Here is a 26,161-nt window from a genome sequence, read left to right as displayed (position 1 = left end):
TCTCTCCCGTGTGCTCACTTGGGTGGGGAGAGGGTGGCCAGGTGGTCCGCATGAAGACAAATTCAGGCCTTATGCGACTAGGCAGCACGAGTTGTCCATGCATAAGGGGTGTCTCCTGTGGGGAGATAGGGTGATCATCCCAGCACCACTGAGAAACAGGGTTCTTGAGACGCTTCACATGGGACACCCGGGAATGGTCAGGATGAAGTCGCTAGCCCGATGTTATGTGTGGTGGCCTGGAATGGACCAGAACATAGAACAATGGGTACAAACATGCAAGGCATGCCAAGAGGTGCGGCCAGAAGTGGCCAGAGCACCAGTCCACTGGTGGGAGCAGTCCAGATCTCCCTGGAGCCGGCTGCACGTAGATTTTGCTGGGCCATTCCAAGGAAAGGTCTTTTTGGTTATCGTTGATGCATATTCCAAATGGTTAGAAGTGGCAATGGTCCCTAGCATGGCATCAGCTGCCGTAATCAAGGTGTTGAGGCAGCTGTTTGCAACCCACGGGTTACCTGAGACCATTGTATCAGATAATGGGGCAGCTTTTGTATCCCAATAATTCAGGGCATTCTTGGCTGATAACTTCATAAGAGGGGTCACATCCGCACCCTTTCACCCATCCTCCAATGGGCAGGCTGAGCGCATGGTAAGAACAGCCAAAGAATCCATTGCGCGCTTAATGGAGGGTAACTGGTCAGCTCGCATCGCGCGAATGTTATTTTTGCAGCATGCGACGCCGTGTACCGCGACGGGCAAGTCGCCAGCTGAGCTGCTCTTGGGTAGGAGACTGGTAACGGTGCTGGATTATGTCCACCCGGATAAAATGCCAAACCGTAATTCAAGAGCAACCCCCCAGGCTGAGACTGACACAACAAGGTATCTCGCCCCTGAAGATCTGGTCTGGGTGAGGAACTATTCACGAGGTTCGCGGTGGGTGGCTGGTGTGGTCACCCGGGCTAGTGGACCTGTGTCCTATTATGTGACCTTGGAAAATGGGCAAGTGTGGAAGAGACATATAGATCAGCTGAGGCGCCGGGCGCTCAGCAGGGAGGAGCCAGATAATTCATCCCTGGCTAACGACGCAGAGCTGCAAGACCAGAGTGAAAATGGCCCAGAGGTGCAGTCACCAGGGGCTTTAACAAATGAACCAGGGTCTGCTAGTCCTCACGATGACGAGGTACAGATAGGGGACCCTGAGATGTCTGGGACTCCATCTGTTCCTGACGAAACCCCTAGAGCAGCCCCTCTTCCACAGGTAACACCCAATCCAGAACCTGCAACACCTGTTGTCAGGAGATCAAGTAGAAGTTGTAGGACCCCACAGTACCTGAGAGATTACGTCTGCTGTGCTCACTAGGGGGGGAGGGGTGTTGTGTATTGAGTCAAAGGATTTTATATCTGTATTATTATTGTCTGTATTCGCATTAGGGTAAAGTAACTGCCTTTTGGTTCCAGAGGGTACAGCTACTATTGGTTCATTTAAGCTGCTGTATTTGGATCCTCTGTCTTATTGGTTCCCTCCAAAAGGCAGGACTGTGATTGCCTGATATTGTTCCCTCCAAAATGTATCCTTTCTTGCTAGTTCCCTGTCCCTATAAATGTAGCTTTCCTCTCCCCAGTCTTTAGTCTTGTTGCTTTAATAAAGAAGTGTTACTAGAGAACTGTCTCCAGCATGTTATATCAAGAGAGCTGAAATCACAAACCCCACGTCACAACAGTTTCTGGGAAGTTCTAGAAAATAAATAGAAACAGAATCGAATAGGGTGGTCCTGAAACGAAGTGTTGCATCGTAGAGTCCTCCCAGTTCCTCTCTTTTCCATTTTCCATTTCAATCCCCCATGAGCTTTTCAGTATTCTATAGCCACTGGGCATGCTGAGTCCGCCTTTGGATATTTTAGGGTTTCTTCCATTTCTTTGGTTCCCACCACCACCACCATTTATTTTTGTACTTCTGCAAACCTTTGTGTCTCCCCAAGTCTGCTGGTATTTGCCGCTTTCGAATGGGTGGTGCGTTTTGGCTACCCAAGCGACAGCATGAACATCAGAAATAGACGGAGTGATGAATGAAGCCTCTTAGTGTGCATGGCTGTTTGCCAAGGTCCTCGGCCACCGACAGGCTTGGATCTCAGGCATTCCAGGAGCTGGGCTGGAGTCAGGACCTTGAGCAGCTGCGTCCTTGTGGAAAGCCATTGGACTCCTTGGACTCAAGTCATTTTACTGGCTCTTTGCCTTGCTGCATCCCAATCCGCTATGATTTGTGCCCTTTCCTATCCCTGTATAAATTTCCCCTTCCTGCTCGCCGACTTTTGGCAGCAAAGCATTTTACTGTATTCAGGTCACGATAATTTCCTCACTTCACCCTGCCTATTTTGCCGGGTTCCTTGGCTCTAATAACTCTCTCATTCCCTTTCTTCGCTCTCCATACTTGCCTGAACCACATTTTTGCTCTCTGGTCCATGGTTTCTCCTTCTCCTTTGGTCAGGTTATCATATCATTTATTCCATTTTAAAATTGTCCTTCCGCCAAGGTTCTCAAATGGCCCAGAAACTGGCTTGCTGAAAAGCAACTATCTCCCCAAAATCAAGATCCTACTTCTCCCTCCCTCAAAGTCTTTGGCTCCACCAGGGCATGATAAGAAGAAGAAGAAGAAGAAGAAGAAGAGTTTGGATTTGATATCCCGCCTTTCACTCCCCTTCAGGAGTCTCAAAGCGGCTAACAATCTCCTTTCCCTTCCTCCCCCACAACAAACACTCTGTGAGGTGAGTGGGGCTGAGAGACTTCAAAGAAGTGTGACTGGCCCAAGGTCACCCAGCAGCTGCATGTGGAGGAGCGGAGACGCGAACCCGGTTACCCAGATTACGTGACTACCGCTCTTAACCACTACACCACACTTGTCCCGGCGTTCTTCAGTCCTCCTGGGACCAAAAGATCCCAGGGGGAGCAAGATATATCAGCAGAAGTAATAAAGTTATTGGGCCTATAGGCTGTTCAAGTAGTGATTTTATATTCCCTCTATAATTATTAATTATAGCGTTCTCCATTTTGTACTCCAGTGGGATGCAGCTTGACTTTTTCCAAGGATGTTTCAAGAATGTTCCTTTCATCTGATGTTATTTACCCTTTGGAAAAGTTTGAACACCTTTCTGAAACGATACTTCAAATACTAGTAATCAAACAAACAAAGAGTAGCAAATGCATACCCCAAACAATCTTCAGACATAATAGCAACTCTCTCTCTCTCTCACTGGTGATTTAAGATAGTAAAATGTATGCATACATGAGAGAGCCTAACACAAACAAAAGGATTAAAGCAGTTGCCATTTTTAATGTATTGCACTGATTGTCCCGATAAGACTGGGATAGTAAACACCAGTAATTGGTAAGTGGTTCAGTACACAGCGTAAAGCAAACAATTCACTTATGATTTAATTGTTCAGAATATAATTGCCTTTCAAAGCAAATGCCACTGTATGCTAATTCAGAGCATTTTGAAGTGGATGGGAAATAATAAGCAGGTATCTATGGACATCTCTGTGCTTATTTTTCCTTTTTCCTTTAATACTTTATCTGAAACCATTCCACGCACATACACATAGTAATCAGGACTGTGCGTATGCTGATGTTTGCAATGCTAAACATCATGAAGTGTGAAGGTGAACAGTTGGAGACACATGGTGGATGCATGCCAATGAGCGACAGACCAGCAATGTTAAAATTAGAAAGCTTCAACAAGGATGCATATGCATACCCATACATTCATAAATTTGATAATACTACTACTACTAATAATAATAATAATAATAAATTTATTATTTATACCCCTCCCACCTGGCTGGGTTTCCCCAACCACTCTGGATGGCTCCCAACAGAATATTAAAAACACAATAAAACATCAAACATTAAAAACTTCCCTAAACAGGGCTGCCTTCAGTTGTCTTCTAAAAGTCAGATAGTTGTTTATTTCCTTGACATCTGATGGGAGGGAAGGCGCCACTACCGAGAAGGCCCTCTGCCTGGTTCCCTGTAACCTCACTTCTCTCAGTGAGGAAACCGCTAGAAGGCCCTCAGCACTGGACCTCAGTGTCCGGGCTGAACGATGGGGGGTGGAGACGCTCCTTCAGGTATACTGGGCCCAGGCCGTTTAGGGCTTTAAAGGTCAACACCAACACTTTGAATTGTGCTTCGAAATGTACTGGGAGCCAGTGTAGGTCTTTCAGGACTGGTGTTACATGGTCTTGGCGGCCACCCCCAGTCACCAGCTTAGCTGCCACATTCTGGATTAGTTGTAGTTTCTGGGTCACCTTCAAAGGTAGCCCCACACAGAGAGCATTGCAGTAGTCCAAGCGTGTGTCATTTACATACCACTTGCACTCAGCATTCACACATGCTCCACATTTATCAACCCTTATAGCCTATTCGTGCTTACTCTGAAGTAAGCTCAGTTTCTAAATAAGAGAGTATCAGATGCCACCCTTTGTTTGATGTGTTCATTACTACTGGTACCCCCTACTCTTGGCATCAATGGCAGCGACATGGAGCAGTTTTCTGTGCTGCCCTTCATTCTAAGAATTCTCAAGGCTGCTTACGATAATAAAAACAATATATCACAACAGGATAGTAACAGAATTAAGTTGTGTCATTTGTCACTATTCCCATCTTAGTATCAGCTATGTATGTGCAGTTCTGTTTTTTGCTTTACAGAAAGTTTATTCGTGTCGCAGTTGCAAATCTTCACAAACGTAGCTTTCCAATAGTCTGCATTAGTCTTGATATTCTGTTGCAGCAGAATATGAAAATACAGATAAAACTCTTCCAGCCATTTGCTCATCAAACCAGCCCCCCTTTTTTTATTAGTTTCCCACATGTTTACTTTAATATGAATGTGAGAGTCTCATAAAATCCCGTCTTCCTTTTAATGCTCATTAGCTTAAAAAGGCTACCTCTTTTGGCTTCATAATAAGATTGTATTTGGCTTGTTTCCTGAAGTAAGATTGCAAATGAAAGTGTGGATCACGCAGTAGTACTGCAAGGGAAAACAAGTGTTTTACTTCTACAATGTGTCAGCGCATTTGTCTTTACATACCGGTACATACAGTATTATCCCAAGGATTATCTAGTTACTATGATCAAAGCTGATGTTAATAAGATAATTTAATAAGCATCCAATGCCACAGACTTGGGTATTAGGAGAGGGGGGGAAGAAGTCATTTCTGGCCATCCGTTCTTACTTTGAAGGATAGATGCAACAAACGGAATTAAACATTGCTGTGAAACAGCTTATTTGTATAGAAAGAAGCCATAATGATAAACGTAAGATCAGCTGAATGAACAGTAGCAACACCAGATCCAATCAAGCTTGCAGTGTATAGCATTTAGAATTATTGATGAAATATGGTTAACTCTGCATTTATTTTAAGTATATCCATTTTGCAAATTAATGATACATCCCAAATATTAGGGAAACAGAATTATGTTAGATATTGACTATAAGAAACGTAGAAAGCCTCAGCCAGAGCGGTCTAGTGTTAAAGTGATTGTTTTGAGAGTTAAGTGGTTGGAGAATTGTGTGGAGGAGTAGATGATAAATGTATCTATATATTGCTGGAGTTTATTGCCTCAAATGCATAGTCTCATTTTTAAAAGCACACTGCAGTTAATCACTTGCACGGCATACTGACTGTGTATGTAGGTATATATAATGCACAAATATGTGTGAGCTCAGGAAATGTGCTTGGATTTTTCATTACCATAAGTAGCATAGGAATAGAAAACATCAGATTGTTTTAATTAACCTGCATATTGTTTCTAGATTAATGATACAGTCTACTCGGTCATTGTATTTATCATTATAATGATGCACATTGCAGAAGCAGCCTATAGGATTCCATAGCAGAAATAAATGGCCACCTTTGCTGAAGCAAAGTAAACTGGCTGCTTATGCATGAGTGTAAATATGAGCAGCTACAGAAGTTTAAATGTTCTTCCAATCCGCGTTCCATGGCTCTCCCACCTTCCCTCTGATGTATATGACCTTGGGTTCCTTGGCAGGATGTGGTCATCCAAACAAGACATGTTTGGGGGGGCCACTAGGGGCGCATTGGAAGATGGCCGACAATAACATCTCTCCGACCCACACGAGGTAATTAAGAGGCTGTGATGGGAGTATGCAGCCTCCCTGCCCCTCCAAGGAGATGGGGGCGGACTGCCCTTGCCTGCTGTGCCCACATATACCACCCCCGAACTTGAGGGGGTGGGGGCACTAGGCAGAAAGCCCTTGTGTGGACTCCAGCTCTCCTGGACACTGTCTCTGATTCGCGCCACTAGCTGCAGCAACTTCAAAAGAAACAATTAGAAAAAGCAAATGCACATATTTCAAGGAAGAATGGGGAGTAAAGACTGCTAATTGAAGGGATCTCTGATAAAGAAGACGGGTCGGATAAAAAGGAATATATCATGAGAAGACACACCAAGGCTCGGTATGTTGGCAACGGGACTGGATGGGGGGGGGACTTTACTTTCTTTCTTTTATGTGATTAACCAATAATCCCCCCCCACAAGTCAGAAATGCCGCTTAAATGACCTAAGCTGGATGATTTAAGACTGTGTGGAGATAATTTTTAACCAAAAGCATGCTTTAAGGAGATCGTGGAAAGTACAAGAGCTTTGGGATGACGCAGTAAAAAACAGCAAAAAACAGCGTCACCATTTTGGCAAGTTCTGTCGAAAGACTTATGTCTGGGAGGAGGAATGCATTTGTTTTCATACAGCGGGCGAACCTCCTCAGAGGACAAAAGAAGGCGACAGATTTGCGAAGATTAATGATGGAAAGAGTGCTTTTATTTATGGAAGTGATGATACATGGAAACCATCTCGATATGGTTATTAGACGAACGGAAAAATTCACACAGGGTTACAATTTGTGTTTACCTACTTAAGGAGATTATCAGAAGAGATCACAAAGAAAAATGAAAAATATATGAAAATAACAAGAGGAGATGTGGAAACAGCAAGATAGGACTGGATAGAATTGTGAACATTATCTGGACAGATTTGTGGACATTAATGCAGCAGCAAGAAGATTATTGGAATCCCCTTCAGAACTTGAAATATGGGTACCCCCAACAAAAATTTAAAATTCGGCTTTGTAATTCGGAATTTATGTGATGTGATGTGATTTGATTTGATTGGTCGGTTAATAAAAATTATTAAAAAAAAAAACCCAAGACATATTCATCCACTATAGGTACAATACTGTAGGTATTGGTATTTTGCCTGTGACTTTCTTTCTGCTCCATATATGTCGACTCACGTATTCCGAATAATAACAGAGTCAATGGGTAAAATAAAGTGTTTGGTGTTTGTCTGCAAAGATAGTTGTACTTCACAGGTATATCATGGAATATGCCCTGGTTATAAAACCCCCAAACAATTTCAGGATTTGTGGCCTATAGGGAGCCCTCACAACAATCTGCATCATTACATTGTGAGAAGGGGCACTGCTACTACCTGCTGTGTATTGGAGGGTTGTTCAGCCAGTACACAGTTTCCCCTATTTTGCAGGGTAGTTTCTCTGCATCCATGGGCCTTCATGCTCTCCACCCCGTTCCTTTCCTTGGACACATGGGGGAAATGGACGGAGGAGGTATAGGTTTCATACTCTGACGCACGGGATCCTCTCCCAGTTAAATTTCTTATTACAGGGAACCAGGCAGAGGGCCTTCTTGGTAGTGGCCCCCGCCCTGTGGAACACCCTCCCACCAGATGTCAAAGAGAACAACAACTGCCAGACTTTTAGAAGACATCTGAAGGGAGCTCTGTTTAGGGAAGCCTTTAATGTTTGATGCATTACTGTATTTTAATATTTTGTTGAAAGATGGGTGGGGTATAAATAATAAATTATTATTATTATCTGTGAAAGGGTACCTACACAACTCCTATGAAATGACAAATATTGCAGGGAGGGGATATCATATATTGCACTAAATTCAATGGTAACATCTAGTTCTCTTCAGTTCTGTATAGGAGGTACATGCTGAAAGGTTCACTGAGCTTTCGGTTGACTTGTTTTTTCTTTTGTCCCTATTTTAGATGCCGAAGAGTATCAGCCCCCAATATGGAAATCATACCGTGAGTATCAGAAACTGGAATTTGGGGGTGGGAGGAGGGCAGGGGACCTAACTTGGGAGACTTTGGAAGTGCATTGTGTATGATTTGAGGAACCTAAAGGAAGTAAGCACTGATAAGAGGAACCATGGGAGCGGATGCTTAAGTTCCAAGTCAAAATTATCTTTTTAAAATAACAATTTTAGTAAGGTTAAAAGCTATCTAGAGAAGGCGTGGAAGAATCACCAGTGGGTTTTAAGTGACTAGAAAGGCATCTGTAAGGGATGCCATGAAATTAGAATAGAGCAACAATCTTATATACACTTACCTGAGAATAAGTCCCATTGCATCCAGGTGGACATGTGTAGGATTGCATTGCACGTGGTTGCTGGGATTTCTTCTTGCTCCACATTTGCTAACCACCTGCCAAAGCCAAGAAGCATCAGTTTTGGAATAGCTGCTTTGAAATGGGTGGGGTGACCTGTCTAAGCCACTGCTATTGCGTAGGTGCTTATTAACTGGACATAAAAGTCAGAGAAACAGAAATGGAACCAACAGATGCGACAAAGAGTGTGTTGATTGACTAAAGGTGCAGCACAAAATCCCTGGCGCAGGAGTGCAGGCAGAGAAAAAAAAGAGAGATTTACTCCAAGGGCAGGTCCTGGCATGATTCTAAGAACAGCCCTTAAAAGCTCGTTTTATTGTTCTTGCTAACACAACAGTCTGTCATTAGAGACTTAGGAGATCACATGGTGTATATGTTTTAATTATATGTACTGCTGAAACAGAAAAAGGATGCTGCCAATCTGTTGTCAAGAATTTTGTGTGTGTGTGTGTGTAAGCCTCATTCATCTTACCATATGGCAGGGCAGAAACTGTAGTGGACCTTCATGTTGAAAGTGTTGCCTTTTTCTTAACTTTGGTTGTAGTTGGACCATTAATTCAAGACAAATTTCTGGGAACCTGGTTGTTGTCCCCCCCCCCCCCACTTCCAACAGAATATTGAATAGGATGTCAGTCATATATTTAGTGCTGGAGAAAGCCACATTCAAAATGAAGAATTCGAAAGCATGGAATATACAGGAGAAGTTTTCAAAGACTGAATCCAGATGCCATTCCTGTCAGCTTTAGAGCTTGTTGGATTTACCTCTAATCTACAAACACTATTGTCACCCACACATGCTACCCTTGCGCCCTAGTTCAGATGTCATGTTGTTTTTACGTTATTTCTCATGTACAGTGACATTACAAACACAGATTGTTGGGCTGGACACCAGTCTGAGAGCGGACTCAGACTAGATTGTAAAGCACCATTAGTCTCAAATTGGGAACTCTGGCAGCTAGACACAACTGTCTTAGGCTCTGAGCCACTGTTACCACTGGGCTGCTGTCTGCTGTGATGGTGGTTGTTGTTTTATGTTGCTCTTCCTCCAAAGGAACCCAGGACAACAAACATGGCAGTACAAAAAAAAGTACAATTGAAACATGAAATCAGTTAGACACCAACAATGCTGTTAGCCACAAGGAATTACAGAGACTTACCTTTCCATACGCCGGCTCCCTCGGCCAATAAAGCGAGATGAGCACCACAACCCCAGAGTCAGTCACGACTGCACCTAATGGTCAGGGGATCCTTTACCTTTACCCTTCCATATGGTCAGGTGACGCAGAGGACCAGTCAGTTGCATTTCACCTGATCCTATAAATCCTCAAGACTCTGACCCGGGGATGGCTCAGTTCCCTGAGACTCACTTTGTTATACAGTGGTACCTCGGATTACAAACACCTCGGATTACAAACACTTTGGGTTACAGGCTCTGCTAACCTGGAAGTAGTACCTTGGGTTAAGAACTTTACCTCAGGATGAGAACAAAAATAACACGGCTGCAGCGGGAGGCCCCATTAGCTAAAGTGGTACCTCAGTTTAAGAACGGTTTCAGGTTAAGAACGGACCTCCAGAACGAATTGAGTTCGTAACCAGAGGTACCATTGTAGTTCTTTCTGAATCTTATCTGGGCACTCACAGAAGTCACAACCACTCAGTATGGCTTTCTCCTTCCCTTTCCTTGAAACTAACCTTCCAGAAGCAACAGACAGGGGGAGAGGCATGAAGGAAAGGGTTGCTTTTTAAAGAACTTAAATTAGATGCAAAGCTTTATCCACAAGGAGTTCCTAGCTGAAATATCATGCAGAATTGTAGAATCGTAAGATGGGACACGGGTGGCGCTGTGGGTTAAACCACAAAGCCTAGGACTTGCCGATCAGAAGGTCGGCGGTTCGAATCCCCGCGACGGGATGAGCTCCCGTTGCTCGGTCCCTGCTCCTGCCAACCTAGCAGTTCAAAAGCATGTCAAAGTGCAAGTAGATAAATAGGTACTGCTCTGGTGGGAAGGTAAACGGCGTTTCCGTGCGCTGCTCTGGTTCGCCAGAAGCAGCTTAGTCATGCTGGCCACTTGACCTGGAAGCTGTATGCTGGCTCTCTCGGCCAATAAAGCGAGATGAGCACCGCAACCCCAGAGTCGGTCACGACTGGACCTAATGGTCAGGGGTCCCTTTACCTTTAAGAGTTGGAAGGGACCACGGAGGTCTTCTAGTCCAAGCCTTTGCTTCATGCAAGAACTGTAGTGGAGGATGCAATTATAGCATTCTTGGCTGACAGCTGCGCAACCTTCTTAATATTTCCACAAAAAGAGCCCACCACTTGGCAAGTGTTGCTCATACAATCAGCTGTTACCATTAAGAAGTTAATTTTAACGTTTCCCTGAAATCTGCTTCCATGCAATATTCACTCAGTAGTTCTAGTCCTGACCAGCCTCCAAAGACTTATTCATTCATTCATTCATTCATTCATTCATTCATTCATTCATTCACTCTCTACCTTTTCCCCTGGCAGGGACTCAAGGCAGCTTGCAGATAAAATAAGAACAGCTAAAAAAAAAACTAGGTATTTTTTTAAATTAAGCACTACACGTATCTCTATCTCTATATATAGCTATCTATAAACACACACATATGTTCTATTAAAAGCATACAGACAATCACAACAAAAACAGTACAGCAACAGCTCCCTCATTAAAACAGTCAGTTCCGAAAAGCCTGTTGGAACAGGAAAATATTCATCTGCCAGTGAAAAGACAAGAGGGGGGCCAGTCTAGCTTCTCTAGGGAGGGAGTTCCAAAGTCTGGGAGCAGCTGCCAAGAAGGCCTTCTCCCATGTCCCTACCAAGCATGCCTATATGGGTGGTGGGACCAAGAGAAGAGCTTCCCTAAAGAACTCATAGCCCAGGCAGCTTTGTATGAGGAAATGCAATCCTTCAATTAGCCATATGGGAGTAACAGAACCAGCCAGCTTTTGGCACTTGAGATGTACCTTTCTAGGGCCCGCCTTATTTCTTTAATTTTAGTAGTGGGTAATAAATTGCAGCAACCACCACCACCACCACCACCTTTTATGCATAACAGCCTTTCAGGTATTTGAATGCTATCATGTCTCCCCATAATCTGTTCTTTCCAGGCTAAACGTCCCCAGATCTTTGAACTGTTCCACCTAAGATTTAGTTCCTCCATCCTGGTTGCCCTTCTCTGGGCCCATCCCACTTTGTCTATGTTCTTCCTGGTGCGATTGGTGCCCAGAATTGGGCTCAGTACTCTAGATGTGGCTTGACTAATGCAAATAGAGAGGAACTATTGTTTTCCATGATCCGGGCACCATGCTTCTGCTAACGTAGCCTGAGATTGCATTACTTTGTTTAGCAGCCACATTGCACTGCTGGCTTGTGATGTTGTGTGCTGGTGCCAAGCCAGGTCTCTCCCACCCTATACTAGTGCCTTTTGAGTTTTTGTGCCTACATGCAGGACTTCTGCCAAGTCTCCAAATGCTTTGGAAAGTGATGAAACCGGTAAGCTACATTTTCAGGATTCTTTGCACTGAGCTTCTTCTCAGTAAGGCATCTGTGTTGCACATTTCTTACATTGCTCTGCGTGACGGTCATGGCCCATCAATCTTCTGACACCATGTGTTGTATTCTGCCATTTATGTAGGAACTCACTACAAGCTGAGCTAGTGGTAAAACAAAATTGATTTTTGAAGTGGCTTGAGAGCCTGTAAAGGGACCACAGGCCAGATATTTAGTTGGCCATGCATACAATTTACTAAGGAGCAACCCTCTTTTTTGCATCTCCCCTTCCTTGGGTGTTGTTGCCGTTCAAGCTAAAGGAGAATGGTTCAGTTTGTAATGTCCTGAGATTATGGTGCCCCTAGCCATAATGCCATAAGTCATTTATTGTTCCCGTAGTAATAGGTGATCATTTCCAAACTCAGCAACATCACTGCTCCAGTCTGAGCAACTTGGCTCTTATCGAATGACCAAGCTGGTATCAGGCTGCTTCTACCTGCTTGATAGATTTCCTTTCTTTAAAGGAACTGCTATCACGTGAATGGGTATAGCAGCATGTTGTGCACTGCATGTTTGCGTCAGTGCGCCCTATCAGAGGCTTGCTGCATATTGAACATGCTTTATAAAAGGGAGTTTAGAATGGTGACAAAAGATGTGCATAGCCCTTCCCTGTTCTGTGGCTCTTTGTGAAGGGCCTTTTCCCCATTGGGATTCAAATCACTTGAACCCCATTGGTGTGTGAAAATTCACTGCCAGCACAATTTGGAGCAGAGGAATGATGAGCAAGGGAAGAGGAACACATTCCCTTTCACTTGCTTCACTGCTCCAAATCTTATTCTCCTAAAACTGTTTTTTTTAATGACATCTGGGTTCTTCTGTACACGTGTTTGTGTGCAATGAGTTGTTTGGCCCTCAGGCTAGCCAAAAGACTTGACTGCAGCATACAGCAATAACACACCTCATGCTGATCATTTCCTGTTTTTGACTCACTTAATTAGTGATGTGCAAGCTCCCTCCAGTTCGATTCATAATTGGCTCGGTTTTTCAAAGCATTCTCAGAAAACACCTGGAGAAAGTTCAGGGTTTTCTCAAGAGTTAGTTCTTGGGAATAGTGCTTGGGAGAATTAAACCTGCTGTTGCTGTTCCCCTCTTCTCAAACAGGGACACGTGTGGCATTGTGGTCTAAACCACTGAGCCTGTTTGTCCTTGCCGATCAGAAGGTTGGTGGCTCGAACCCACAGAGCTCCCCTTGCTCTGTCCCAGCTTCTGCCAACCTAGCAATTTGAAAGCATATCAGCGCAAGTAGATAAATAGGTATCGCTGCAGCAGGAAGGTAAACGTTTCTGTGCACTCTGTTTTCCATCACGGTGTTCCATTGTGCCAGAAGTGGTTTAGTCATACTGGCCACATGACCCAGAAAACTGTCTGCAGACAGACGCCGGCTCCCTTGGCCTGAAAAGTGAGATGAGTGCCATAACCCCATAGTCACCTTTGACTGGACTTAACTGTCCAGAGGTCCTTTGCTTTTTACCTCTTCCCAAACATACCTTGAAAGGAAAGTGTGGTTGCACTGAAGGCTGGTGACAGTGTTCATTTCATCCTACCATTCCCAGACTTTCAACAGCAGTGGAGTATCCTACAGTCCATTGAACCAAATGAAATTGTACAATTACCAGGTTTCCCAGCAACAATGGCTGCTTTAAAATTAAGCCTTCGCTGCCATTAGGCTTTCCCAATGCTATCCTCTTACCTTCATAAGTTCAGGTGATGCCATGCCAAGCCCATTGTAAGCCATGCTTGAAATTGTGATTTATGCTCTGCTCATACTTAGCTGAGGATAAGAACCGCCAGCTTGGCTATTCGGAACCACCACCACTTCAGTTATGAAATTCAATGCAATTACTAGAAAATTGACCTTTTCCACTTGTAACTAAACCCTACAGCTCACTTCTGTTGCATTGTGCGATGGTTTGCTGCTTAAGGGCATGTGCTTATGAGCTTGAAATCTCTAGTTCAAATCATGATTCATACAGTCATTAGATGCCAGACTTGCAATACAGTGTTAGTGAAACACTTCAGGAATTTAATGGGGAAACATATAGATGCTAAGCATGCATCTGTCTCTGTTGCCATGATGCTGACCACAAACATTTGTAAGTTTTAGTCTGCTCCTACTGGATCAGAAGTTGACTACAAATATGGTAATATGCTTGTATACAGAATGCCCACATTTGAAATAAATTGTAGACTTGTCCGGGCTGCAGAGAAAGCTACCCCTTTTCTCACTTGTATATTCCCTGAAGACCTGCTTCTTCCATAATGCTTAAAAATCTTTGCTGACTAAAGTAATTTTCTAATGTATTTCATTTACTTGCCTTATTACTGACCAGCTCACTTACTGACATAAGATCGTTAGAGCAGAAGCTGTAAATAGCTCTGGGAGAGCAAGGGGGGAAAGAGCTGCAAAGTGAGCGAAGGATGTAGGGAGAAGAATACAGAGTTGTAAAAGTATTAAACAGCTTTTAGAATACGTGTCTTGTTATCGCTATAGGCAACTAGTATGTATTAGTAGTACAATACGGTAATAGAATATATTATTGCATGCCTGTCCGCACCAATATTCCTTATTCTGTATGTGTATTAGAATGTTGTTGTTGTTTAGTCGTTTAGTCGTGTCCGACTCTTCATAATCCCATGGACCAGAGCATGCCAGGCACTTCTGTCTTCCACTGCCTCCCGCAGTTTGGTCAGACTCATGCTGGTAGCTTCGAGAACACTGTCCAACCATCTCATCCTCTGTCGTCCCCTTCTCCTTGTGCCCTCCATCTTTCCCAACATCTGGGTCTTTTCCAGGGAGTCTTCTCTTCTCATGAGGTGGCCAAAGTATTGGAGCCTAAGCTTCATGATCTGTCCTTCCAGTGAGCACTCAGGGCTGATTTCCTTCAGAATGGATAGGTTTGATCTTCTTGCAGTCCATGGGACTCTCAAGAGTCTCCTCCAGCACCATAATTCAAAAGCATCAATTCTTCGGCGATCAGCCTTCTTTATGGTCCAGCTCTCACTTCCATACATCACTATTGGGAAAACCATAGCTTTTACTATACGGACCTTTGTTGGCAAGGTGATGTCTCTACTTTTTAAGATGCTGTCCAGGTTTGTCATTGCTTTTCTCCCAAGAAGCAGGTGTCTTTTAATTTCATGGCTGCTCTCACCATCTGCAGTGATCATGGAGCCCAAGAAAGTAAAATCTCTCACTGCCTCCATTTCTTCCCCTTCTATTTGCCAGGAGGTGATGGGACCAGTGGCCATGATCTTCGTTTTTTTGATGTTGAGCTTCAGACCATGTGTATTAGAATACTGATGGAACTAAGCTGAAAAGGGGGTTTTTGGGGTGTGTGTCTCTGTCTTTTTCTTTTTTTAAGTACAGGACATGTATATTTTAATACATTTTACTTCCTATAGCTTTACCTGCTTCCATGTTAGGAACACAGGAAGCTGCTTTATACTGAGCCCGATCATCGGTCCATGTAGTCCAATAATGTCTGCTCTGGCTGGCAGTGGCTCTGCAGGGTTTCAGGCAGTGGACATTTCCAGCCCTAACTGGACATGATGGGAATTGAATGAAGAACCTTCTGTATGTATGCAAAGCAGATGCTCTACCCCTGAGCTACCTGGTCCTTCCGCTATTTTTATTTAGGTTTTACCTGCAGCCAAGCATTTTTGTCTCAAGCGGTGAACTGCCGACTGGAAAGAAAGCAAAAGAATGTGGCAAGGCAGGGCCTTCAAAGAGACTTGTGCAGGGCAATGTACAGCTGCTACTTTTCATGGAGCAGATGTTTATTTTGTGCGTCCCACTGTGTGGCCCATAGAAGTCCCCGCACAAACTGGTTTCGCAGGATTTTGTGGCACTTCAAAGCCATATCGCGGGAAATTTCGCAGAAGTACAGTCACATCCATTTGCAAGAGTACATTCAGGTAATGTGGGTGCTAGTTGGATAGTGCCCATTACAAATAAATGAGAAGATAGATAGGTGTCCACATATGAAATTGTATAGACCAGAAGCAGCCTGATCTAATCAATTTAAAATCACCTTCAAATTCCACAGAATTAGGTGGAATAGCTGCAGTTAGGAAGACTAGGCAAACTTGACTCCCAGGAGTAAGCTATAGGCTTTTTGATTAACCATTATGTTTTTTAGGATTATCACAGATAGGTCAGTGCTAATGCAACAGGAATGGCAAATCACTTCTTTCTTCAGGTCTCACCAGCCACGTGCTCCCTGCACCTGGGCTCACAAACAATATACAAGTACATACACACCTAGGACTCAGTTGGATTAGTCAAAAAACAGTGTTTTGAATGTGTTATAAACATGCAACACCAGACGATGCTGGAGAGCAAAAATAATTTCTATGCGTTTTTCCATAGCGGTTTTTTTTCCTTTTGTTATAATGATTTAATTTCTCACTTAATTATAGCGGGGGGTTTCCTGTGTGTAGATCCACCCCTAGTCATTAATATGAACCCTGCCACGGGCATTGAAAGGCAACGTCACATGATGTGGTGTGTTCAGCAAGCGGAAGCCTTGCAAGCCAACATCTCACAAGTTTCCGCTATGGCAAGCAGAATATATAATTTTCGTCACTAGATTTGTTGGAATGGATGGTGCTAGTACCAATAGAAAATCTAAAATGTGTAGCAATTTTTAAAGATAGGCTTACGTTTCTCTGACTAATTTCCATATTTCCATGTGTAGAAAAGATGTGCCTGAAAACAGAAATCACTCCCATTTCGGGAAAATCATTTGTCATATTGTTGTCACATGCATGGCTATTTCAGTTGAGGAGCAGCCTCACGGGAAGAACTTCTGCCAGTTTTTTGCAAAAGTAGCTGTGCAGAGCACTGATTGACTAGACACGGGTGGCGCTGTGGTCTAAACCACTGAGGCTCTTGGGCTTGCCAATCAGAAGGTCGGCGGTTCGAATCTGCATGGCGGAGTGAGCTTCCATTCCTCTGTCCCAGCTCCTGCCAACCCAGCAGTTTGAAAGCATGCAAGTGCAAGTAGATAAATAGGTACCGCTGTGGCAGGAAGATAAACAGCGTTTCCATGCACTCTGCCTTCCGTCACGGTGTTCCATTGCGCCAGAAGCAGTTTAGTCATGCTGGCCATATGACCCGGAAAGCTGTGTGTGGACAAACACCAGCTGAAAGTGGCCTGAAAGCGAGATGAGCGCTGCAACCCCATAGTCGCCTTTGACTGGACTTAACTAGGTCCTTTACCTTTTTACCTAGATGCCTGAGAATTCACAGAGCACCCTCTCCCTCTTCTCCAAGAAGTTTTAAAATCTTAAACCAGGCATTATAATTTCTGTTATTTTAAATGGATAATTGTGCTAACAACACATGAACCAACCAGCCAAAAAGTAGGCAGCCTTCTAGACAGCAGAGGTGAGGAGGAAAACTGATGAGGATATCAAGATTCACTGTGGAGGAAGGTACCTGTGTCCTCTCTATGAATTCTAAATGCAATACACTATAATACCCCTTGCAAGTCAGCTATTTCCCCTTCATTTGAATTTAGTTTGAAGCATCTTTTTTAAGCCTATCTAAGCAAATGTTAGTATTCATTGCAGCCTTCTAATTACAAACGTGTTTTTTATGTTTGACAGTGTATCAGTTACAACAGGAAGCACCTCGTCCCAAGAGAATAATTTGTCCTCGAGAGGTCAGTTTCAAGTTTCTCTTCATCTTCTTTAATTGAATGGTCAGCAGCATGCTGATACTGTTGGTCTTCACATTTTATGTGTGCAGGATGTGATCTATATATTGTCACCCACATAAAAGATTACAAAGCACTCTCTTTTTTAAAAAAATATAAGGTAAACATTATAAAAACACCAGTCGGTGTTTGTTATAAATTCTAAGCTTTAAGTGATTAATATTATTAAGATGTTTTCAGTACTATTTTTGTGTTGATCAAAGTGTTGTGCATCTTTGTATTTATTTCTGTCGTAAATGAAGCGCGATTTCCTACCCAACCCCAGCAAATCTTCCACTAGCTTCACAAACCCTGTTTGTCATCTGAAAATATGCATTTTGACAAATGTTTTAGAATAGTGTAGATAGAATGTTGAATTAATAGCATGCGGTCATTCTCCCTACAAGTCTAAAGCACAAAGACAGTATGTAAGAATAGATAAGGCCGTGCATTTACTGGCTGTCTCCCAGTTTGGTTTCCTGAAGTTTCTAACAAAGTGCTTTGTTTCTGACCAGTTTTGTTCCCATGATGGTGTACTAGGTATGGCTCACCCTAATTGCACAACATCTGAGATGAAGCTGCTGATCTTGGTTTTTGTATTGGCAGAGTAAGCATCTCATTAAAGAGGTGTTTCCTTCCCTAGGATGTTCCCGGTGATGTCTGTATAGGCCTTACGAAGGTCACCGGAAGTGTTGCTGATTGAAGACACAGATCTGCTGTAACTATCAGAGGTGCTAACTGAGAAACGCACATTTCAAGTGGATAAGCAGCTCTGTCTGATGCTTCAGTAGCTCTGAGCAGAGAGGACTCCCTAGTCTTCCTCCTGAAATAGACCTGTCCCAGTCAATGCATCTCCTGCAGAGCAAATCTGCTGGCTAGAAAGAGCAGTTTCCAGCATCAAGCAGGAGCCCTTCCCAGTAGCAGACCTGTTCATGAATAAGCTCCTCAGTTGTCAGGCTTAAAAGCAATTCTTTTGTTTTCTGCAGGTGGGAAGGGCACACCCACTGCAGCAGAGTTTTCCAGGAGAAGGGAGGGAGAGATCGCTTCTCTTTCTCCTGGGAAGAAGCTGTGTGGTTCGAATGTGCTTGAAGTTCGTCTAGTTGTCTCTTTAGTATGATAATGATTTTTAGTAGTTTTTCAGGACATGTTTCTTCATGTTTGCTAGCAAGCAAGAATAGCCAGAAGCAATACTGTTAAGCAGAGTTGCCTTTGCACAGTATACTCAGTGCATTTCCATGTGTGCCATGAGACTTGTTGGTGTACCTCAAGTTGTGATGAGTGAGGTCATTGTGGCTCATACTGAGATTGACTCAGAAATAAAGCAGCCTATTATAATTTGGAACAGGCTAGATGAATGAGGCCAGGGGGGAAAAACTGAGAAGTTGTCTCTGGCTTGGGTTTTCATCTTGTTCTTCTATATACAGTGGTACCTCGGGTTAAGTACTTAATTTGTTCCAGAGGTCTGTTCTTAACCTGAAACTGTTCTTAACCTGAAGCACCACTTTAGCTAATGGGGCCTCCTGCTGCCGCCGTGCCGCCGGAGCACGATTTCTGTTCTCATCCTGAAGCAAAGTTCTTAACCTGAGGTAATATTTCTGGGTTAGCGGAGTCTGTAACCTGAAGCGTATATAACCTGAAGCGTATGTAACCCGAGGTACCACTGTACTTGGTAATTCTGTCTTCAATAACGCTTTCCATCAATTCTCCCTGAAATGATGCAGAGACGTCTTTCCCATAGGGCTTAGTGGTGCGTCACACCAGGGCACCGGCCTCTCAGGGGCATCCCAGCGAGTGGGGGAGCTGCATGGCTTTGCTGGCGGCCTCCCCTTTCCCTGAACACCCGCCAGCTGCGCCCCGCCAACTATATGGCTGGCGGACGGGCGTGTAGCTTCCTTCCCAAGCCTTTGTGAGAGGAGAGCGATCCCCGCAGAGGCTTAGGAGGGAAGCTGCTCCCCGCCAACCATATGGCTGGCAGGCAGGCAACTTCCCTCCAAGCCTCTGCAGGGATCTCTCTCCCGCAGAGACATGGGGGAGTTGCACCCCCCCCCATGGCTGGCAGTGCGCAGCTTCATTCCCCCCCCCATCCGTGGTAATTTGGGGGTGCTAGGTGGATATTTGCACCCCAGTGCCGCATCTGCTAAAGACGGCCCTGAAATGATGTTAAGCTAACCAACCTGTGATTTCTTAGATACACTCAGATCCATTTTTTAAAATTGGTGTCAAACACCTCCCCCCCAAAAAAAGAAACAAAGATAACACAATGAGATTAATATCAGATTAAAATATTATTATCCTACCACCCAATTCAATAAATGTTACCTTTTACACATTTCATAACGATTGAAGGAATGGAGCATTGTAGATGACTCTTGGAACAAATTCCCCCCTGTATAAACTCCCATTACAGAATAGCTTAATGTTCGTGCAGCTTATTGGTTTGGCATAATGCTAAATTGGTGTTGGAAGTCTCTCTCTGCTGGAGATTTTCAGAAATTGCTAACAATTATTCAACAAAACAGTGTTCACTACAATGGCAAATTTGAATAAATTGTCCCTGGTGCTTACAAAGCATGCACTTCCTAAACCAGACTATTATGCAGAGAAATATGTCAGCTAATTACTTTGCTCATTGTTCTTAATTCTAATTACAGTTTTAGAAAACACTATTGCTAGTAAAGATAGTAAAATATGTGATAGCTTGGGGAAAAGCAAAACATTTTACCATCCTCTGCTCTTAATTCTGTACAAAATGGGAATGGGTTTTTATTCATAAGTGCCCGTTTATTTTTCAGCTGGATGTAATATGCAGAAATCTTCAATGTATAAATAAATACAAGTAGTAATGTATGAAGGGGTTTAACATATGTAAATGTGAAATGTTCCTCTGTTTTCTGCTTAGATTTTCCTGAAAGCCTAGCTGTAAAACAAGAGCTTGAAGATTACTATGGTGTCTTTTTGGCTTGTAATATTCTCACTGTGGTGCTAAAGCATCCAGGAATTCCTTTAGTTCACGTAAAATTCAGTAAAAGATAATATAAAATATTGGATTTTGACCTGGGAGACATAAATCTAAATAAGAGACTCAGCCATCAATGTTTTGTTCCCCAGTTGTTCACATCTAAGGATGGAATATTTATTCGTGGATTTAAATGGATAATACATGATTTGATGTGAAATGGTCCTGAATCATTCTATGTCCTCAAGTAATGTTTTACATAAGAGACGTACAGGCAAAGCAAATCTCAGTTGGCATTTGGTTTGTGCTGCCTGTCTAGAATGACATTTCAAAGCAGGAGTTCTAGAACAAGTGGAGGAAGTATGTATATACATGTCCTCATTTTCACAGGACTTCACCCTTCAAATAAGCAATAGTCACAAAGCAGCATCCCTAAACCTATAGTAGTTAAGGTTCTTTGTACTTGACCCAGTAAGTCAAGAAGGAAATACTAAGTTGAAGATTCCAAACAGAGTGAAAGGCTTTAGCTACTGATGTCATGAGCCCTGCAGGACCTTTGGGATCAGGTGTGGATTGGCAGGTGCTCAGGAGAAGGAGGAGGAAACAGAGGGGGAGCTAAACAGTGAGAACTGTCATGGTCCCTGAGTGATGGGGCTGGTCGGACAAAGTTGGTGTGGGAATGAGCTGCCCACAGAATAACCCAAGGAAGTTCTAATGGGATAGATACCAAACCAAACCAGAGTCATGGGGACTTGAGGAGCTGCTTGGGAAGGAGGATCATGGAACACACCCAGTGGGGGATGGATGGTCCCTTCAACCCATGTCATCTCCCCATCAGTCTCCCAGGCACCCGCACAGCCTTTCCTCCAAGATCACCAAGGCCCACCTTAAACTCAGCCACTCTGAATGTAGTGCCAACTCTGGAGTTGCCGTTCCTGGCTCCCTAGCTCTTCAGAGGAGGTGGCCGCCCAGCCTGTCCCATCTGCTCCCCAACCTCTGTTGCTGAGGTCATGAGGAAGACACCAGCACAGGCATCAACAGACAGGGAAGACCCACCCTTCTCAGAGGAGTGCCTGCTTGCATGCCCAGTTTCAGGAACAGCCTCAATTGCCATCCTAAATTGTGCCTGCCCCATTCCCATATAACAAGGTTTTAGGGAGTGTGTTGCTGGTTGGGTCAATGTCTTAGCTTGTCTAGCCATGTGTAGCACCTACGATGTCTTTGAACTCTTCCTGTGTACTGTACTGATCTGAGAATTAAAGATTTTGGTAGATACTGCAATTTGAGTTCACATTCTTCCTCCGGTGAGAGCCAGGACAGGAATGTAGGCTGGAGGTGGGGGACCCTCTCCTTTCTGCCCTGACTTCAGCTACCTCTGAAGGGATGCTGGTTCTCCTTCCCCCAGCTTTTCTGCAGAACACACAGCCTCAGCGGAGGCTGAGAAGGACTTGGAGGGGCAGGAGGAGGCAGAACTGGAGGAGCCCAAACAGACGGGTACAAGCTTGTTATCTAGAACCAGACACCACCTTCACAGATGGGAGCAAACTCCTCACCAAGGAGAGTGTCTTTGCAGTTCCCAACATTTGCAAAGTGAGTGAGTCTTGTCAGTTAGTGCACCCCACCTTTTATGTAAAAGATTTGGCCGGTGGGGTGTGGGAACAGGTTGGGGTATCTTAGCCGCTTACATCTCTTTCAAATCTTCTTGATCTGCTCTTGTCCCTCGTATGCTAAGCATCTCAGAAAAGGGAGAAGGGTGACATCATAAACCGGATGATGTCATGCAAAGTATAAAACAATACCATGTATCCTAAGTGTCTCAGACTGAAGAAGGATGACATCATAAAGCAGATTGTGTCCAGTGAGTCAATCTCAAATGTTTTCCAACTAGATAAATGACTTAATTAAATATGTATATTTAGGCACTGATGCCAGGAAAGGAAATCTGTTCAGGATGAAATAGTCTGTCCCCCAGGGATGGTTTCTCCACCTGGCAACTGAATAAGAGACTTTTCCAAAGGAAAGGAAAGGAAAGGAAAGGAAAGGAAAGGAAAGGAAAGGAAAGGAAAGGAAAGGAAAGGAAAGGAAAGGAAAGGAAAGGAAATGTAGTCCTAATTTTGTAAATGTGGAGCAGGTGGATTTGTATTCGGATATACAGTCTGGCCTGGAGGAAGTAAAGTTGAGGGGGAAATAGAAGACAACAGATATGGAGGCAATTTAACCTAGTTTTAGATTTAATCAGTTTTAGATTCCATTTTAGATAAACCCTGGTTTGCCATGGCATCTGAGCCTTAGGAACTGCCATTAATTTTAACTATTCATAATCGTAAGATAGGGATATGGGTGGCGCTGTGGGTTAAACCACAAAGCCTAGGACTTGCTGATCAGAAGGTCGGCGGTTCGAATCCCCGCAACGGGGTGAGCTCCCATTGCTCGGTCCCTGCTCCTGCCAACCTAGCAGTTCGAAAGCACATCAAAGTGCAAGTACTGCTCCGGCGGGAAGGTAAATGGCATTTCCGTGTGCTGCTCTGGTTCGCCAGAAGTGGCTTAGTCATGCTGGCCACATGACCCGGAAGCTGTACGCCGGCTCCCTCGGCCAATAAAGTGAGATGAGCACCGCAACTCCAGAGTGGGCCACGACTGGACCTAATGGTCAGGGTTCCCTTTACCTTTAATTGTAAGATGCTCAGGGTAATTCACCTGGTTCTTCCATGCCACTTTATCTTCACAACAATCCCAGGACTTAGGTGAGACCGGTAGAGCAACTGGCCCAGTTGAGTCTCAGGGCTGAGTAGCAAAGGGAATCCAGTGTCTCCTCACTCGTAGTCCAACAAACAAACCATTACACCCAACTCAGCCTCATGTGAAGTATGACTTCTTGAAAGCAGCAAAGAGCCACATCTGAACATTTTCCTGCTACTTCCCTTACTAAAAAGTAACATAAGAAGTGATCCTTCATGAATTATTCCCAAATGTTTTGACCCTACAAACAGATCAGCCAGTGATCGACTGAGAGCTATTAAAGTAGCTCTGAAATCTATGACTTTTTTTGCTGTTGTTGCTGGCAGCAGTCCTACACACAATGAAGTCATGCTTGAAACCCAGTGGCCTCCTTTGTGAATCCAGATCCTTATCGACTGTTTGCTGAACTTCTACAGATTTGTCTATCTTTGTTATGTCCCTATTGGCTAACTGTCTCACTTGCCTGTGTTGTTAGCAGATTCTCCTGTAAGATATGGTAGAATCTGCCGGTTGAACAGTTGTTAATTCTTTAGAAGGTGAGCCTACAGATCAAATCGATTTGCGTCTCCCTCACATCTTACCAAGTACATATCATTGACATTTTATTTCTGTATACAGTGGTTACGTACTTAATTCATTCCGGAGGTCCGTTCTTAACCTGAAACTGTTATTAACCTGAGGTACCACTTTAGCTAATGGGGTCTCCCGCCGCCGCCGCACGATTTCTGTTCTCATCCTGAAGCAAAGTTCTAACCCGAGGTACTATTTCTGGGTTAGCGGAGTCTGTGACCTGAAGCGTATGTAACCTGAAGCATATGTAACCCGAGGTACCACTGTATCTGAAATAATTGTCATTTATATCGTCTCTATTTAATTATCTTGTTTTGTTCCTTCGTTGTTGAATGGGCTTGACATGTTTGCTATCCACTATTCTTTAAGGTGGATTTCTAGACTGTGGTAACATTCCTTCACATGCCACCATTGGATATAAACTAATCTGATCAAAATACTACATTTAGGCTTTTACTCTCACCATGACTAATGTGCTAAAGGGCATTGTATGCAAATGTTTATCTTCTGGACTTTGAACGTCTTACTAATGCACTTTTCAGATTTTCCCATCATTAACAGATTAGATGATTAGGCAACATGGTTGGGTGTGGGTGCACAAAGATAATTACAGAGGCTGTCTGGTTGTAAATTGATCTTTAGATACTGGTGATTGGTAAATGCAACTCTAGCTACTCCCAGTTACAAAATCCTAGATAAAATCTTCAGTGTAATCTGCAACCTATACTCCCCCCCCCCACACAAAAAAAGTCCATAGTGGTCCTGGGGAAAGAATACACATCTATAAAACTTTATTAGCATTTGGAAATGCAGTCAAAGTCCTTTTTCTTTGCTTCTCATCTTGACAGATACCTTATTTTGGAGATTAGAAAGAAAACTGGATGCATTTTCCTTTAAATTGTATGAATTCTTCTACAACTGAAGCAGTGCCACCATTTTCAATGCCCCCTTTTACATTTTTTTTTTAACTTACAGCAGCATTTTCATTTAAAAGCTGGTTTAATTCAAAAATAATAAGAAGTCAGTAGGGTGATCTCACACATCAGCTTGAATGCAGATTATTTGAGAGGAGAAATTGTATTTAGGGCATATATTTATCCCACAGTCATTGGTCATAATGCTTTTCTGTGAAGTGTCTGCTATACAGTGGCATGTTTTTACAATAACATTTTTACTGTGCTTACTGGAGATCACTATAGCAGACGTTCCAAAGAGGAGGAATTGCAGTTCAAGGTCACTGCAATCTTACACCTGGCATATATGTTTTGTTGACTCATCAAGCGTGCATACCTTGATTCTAAATGTATTTTACTTACAAGAAAATGCCACTAGTTTCGACAGAACTCTTCTTTTTAAGATTACATTGGTTAGAGCCTCAAACAACATCCAGTAAGTCTTCAATGCATGTCTACCATGCATTATCATAACAGAAATTGATCCAGAAATTCTTCCATCCTTCAAAGCAGTACTGTGTATAGTGTTGCACATTTCTGCCACAGTTTGTCATTGTGGGTGGACTTGCTTGGAGTCACACATTCATTTTAAGATGCCTTGTGGGATATAGTTTTCTCCAATCTTAGCTATGTCACTGTGTTCAGAAGCTGTCATATCTGTATGAACTATGATCTTGAAGTCAGAGAGATGGGCCATGCCTGAAACCTCATAAAACGTTATTTTTGAGAAAGGCATTTTCATGAAGCTGTTTGACATTTTACACTTGGGTTGTGGTGACGCTAGAATGCTGCTCTGGGCTCCTTGGAGAAATGTTGAGATAAAAATATAGTAAGTAAATAGACACTAGGCATTGCAGAGAGATTCCTCTGCTGAGGATTTGGGGTTTCAGAAAATTTTCTAGTATGCTATCGCAAGGGGGGTGGAATGCATCAAAGGATATGTAAGAGATAAGTTTGATTCTTTCACTGTATCATCAGGAGTTTTGGTTTTGGCAATTGCTGACAGATATTTATGAGGTTTCCAGCTAAGCACTGTATACTGAGCTCTCAAGGGACAAAATTTGTACTAACCATCAGCAAGCAACATTTGAGTTTGTCTGTGTTATATGTTGTTACTATTATTTATTAAATGGATTAGTTGCCTTTTTGGGCAGTGCAATCCAAAGTGACTTACAACAATAAATAA

The 26,161-nt window shown here is 43.4% G+C and overlaps 1 protein-coding gene across 1 annotated transcript in view; it reads left to right on the top strand.

Annotated features, from left to right (window-relative positions):
* Window positions 1–26,161, top strand: part of CHN2 (chimerin 2) — a 157,633-nt gene that overhangs the window by 59,365 nt on the left and 72,107 nt on the right. Inside the window, exons 2-3 of the mRNA XM_081164754.1 lie at window positions 8,089–8,127; window positions 17,669–17,724. Coding sequence (XP_081020880.1) covers window positions 8,089–8,127; window positions 17,669–17,724 — 95 coding nt within the window. The remainder of the gene's footprint in view (window positions 1–8,088; window positions 8,128–17,668; window positions 17,725–26,161) is intronic.

This window comes from Podarcis bocagei (genome assembly GCF_964188305.1).
Source record: "Podarcis bocagei genome assembly, chromosome: 12".
Classification (NCBI taxonomy): Eukaryota; Metazoa; Chordata; class Lepidosauria; order Squamata; family Lacertidae; genus Podarcis; species Podarcis bocagei.
This window is presented reverse-complemented; position numbering and strand designations above follow the sequence as displayed.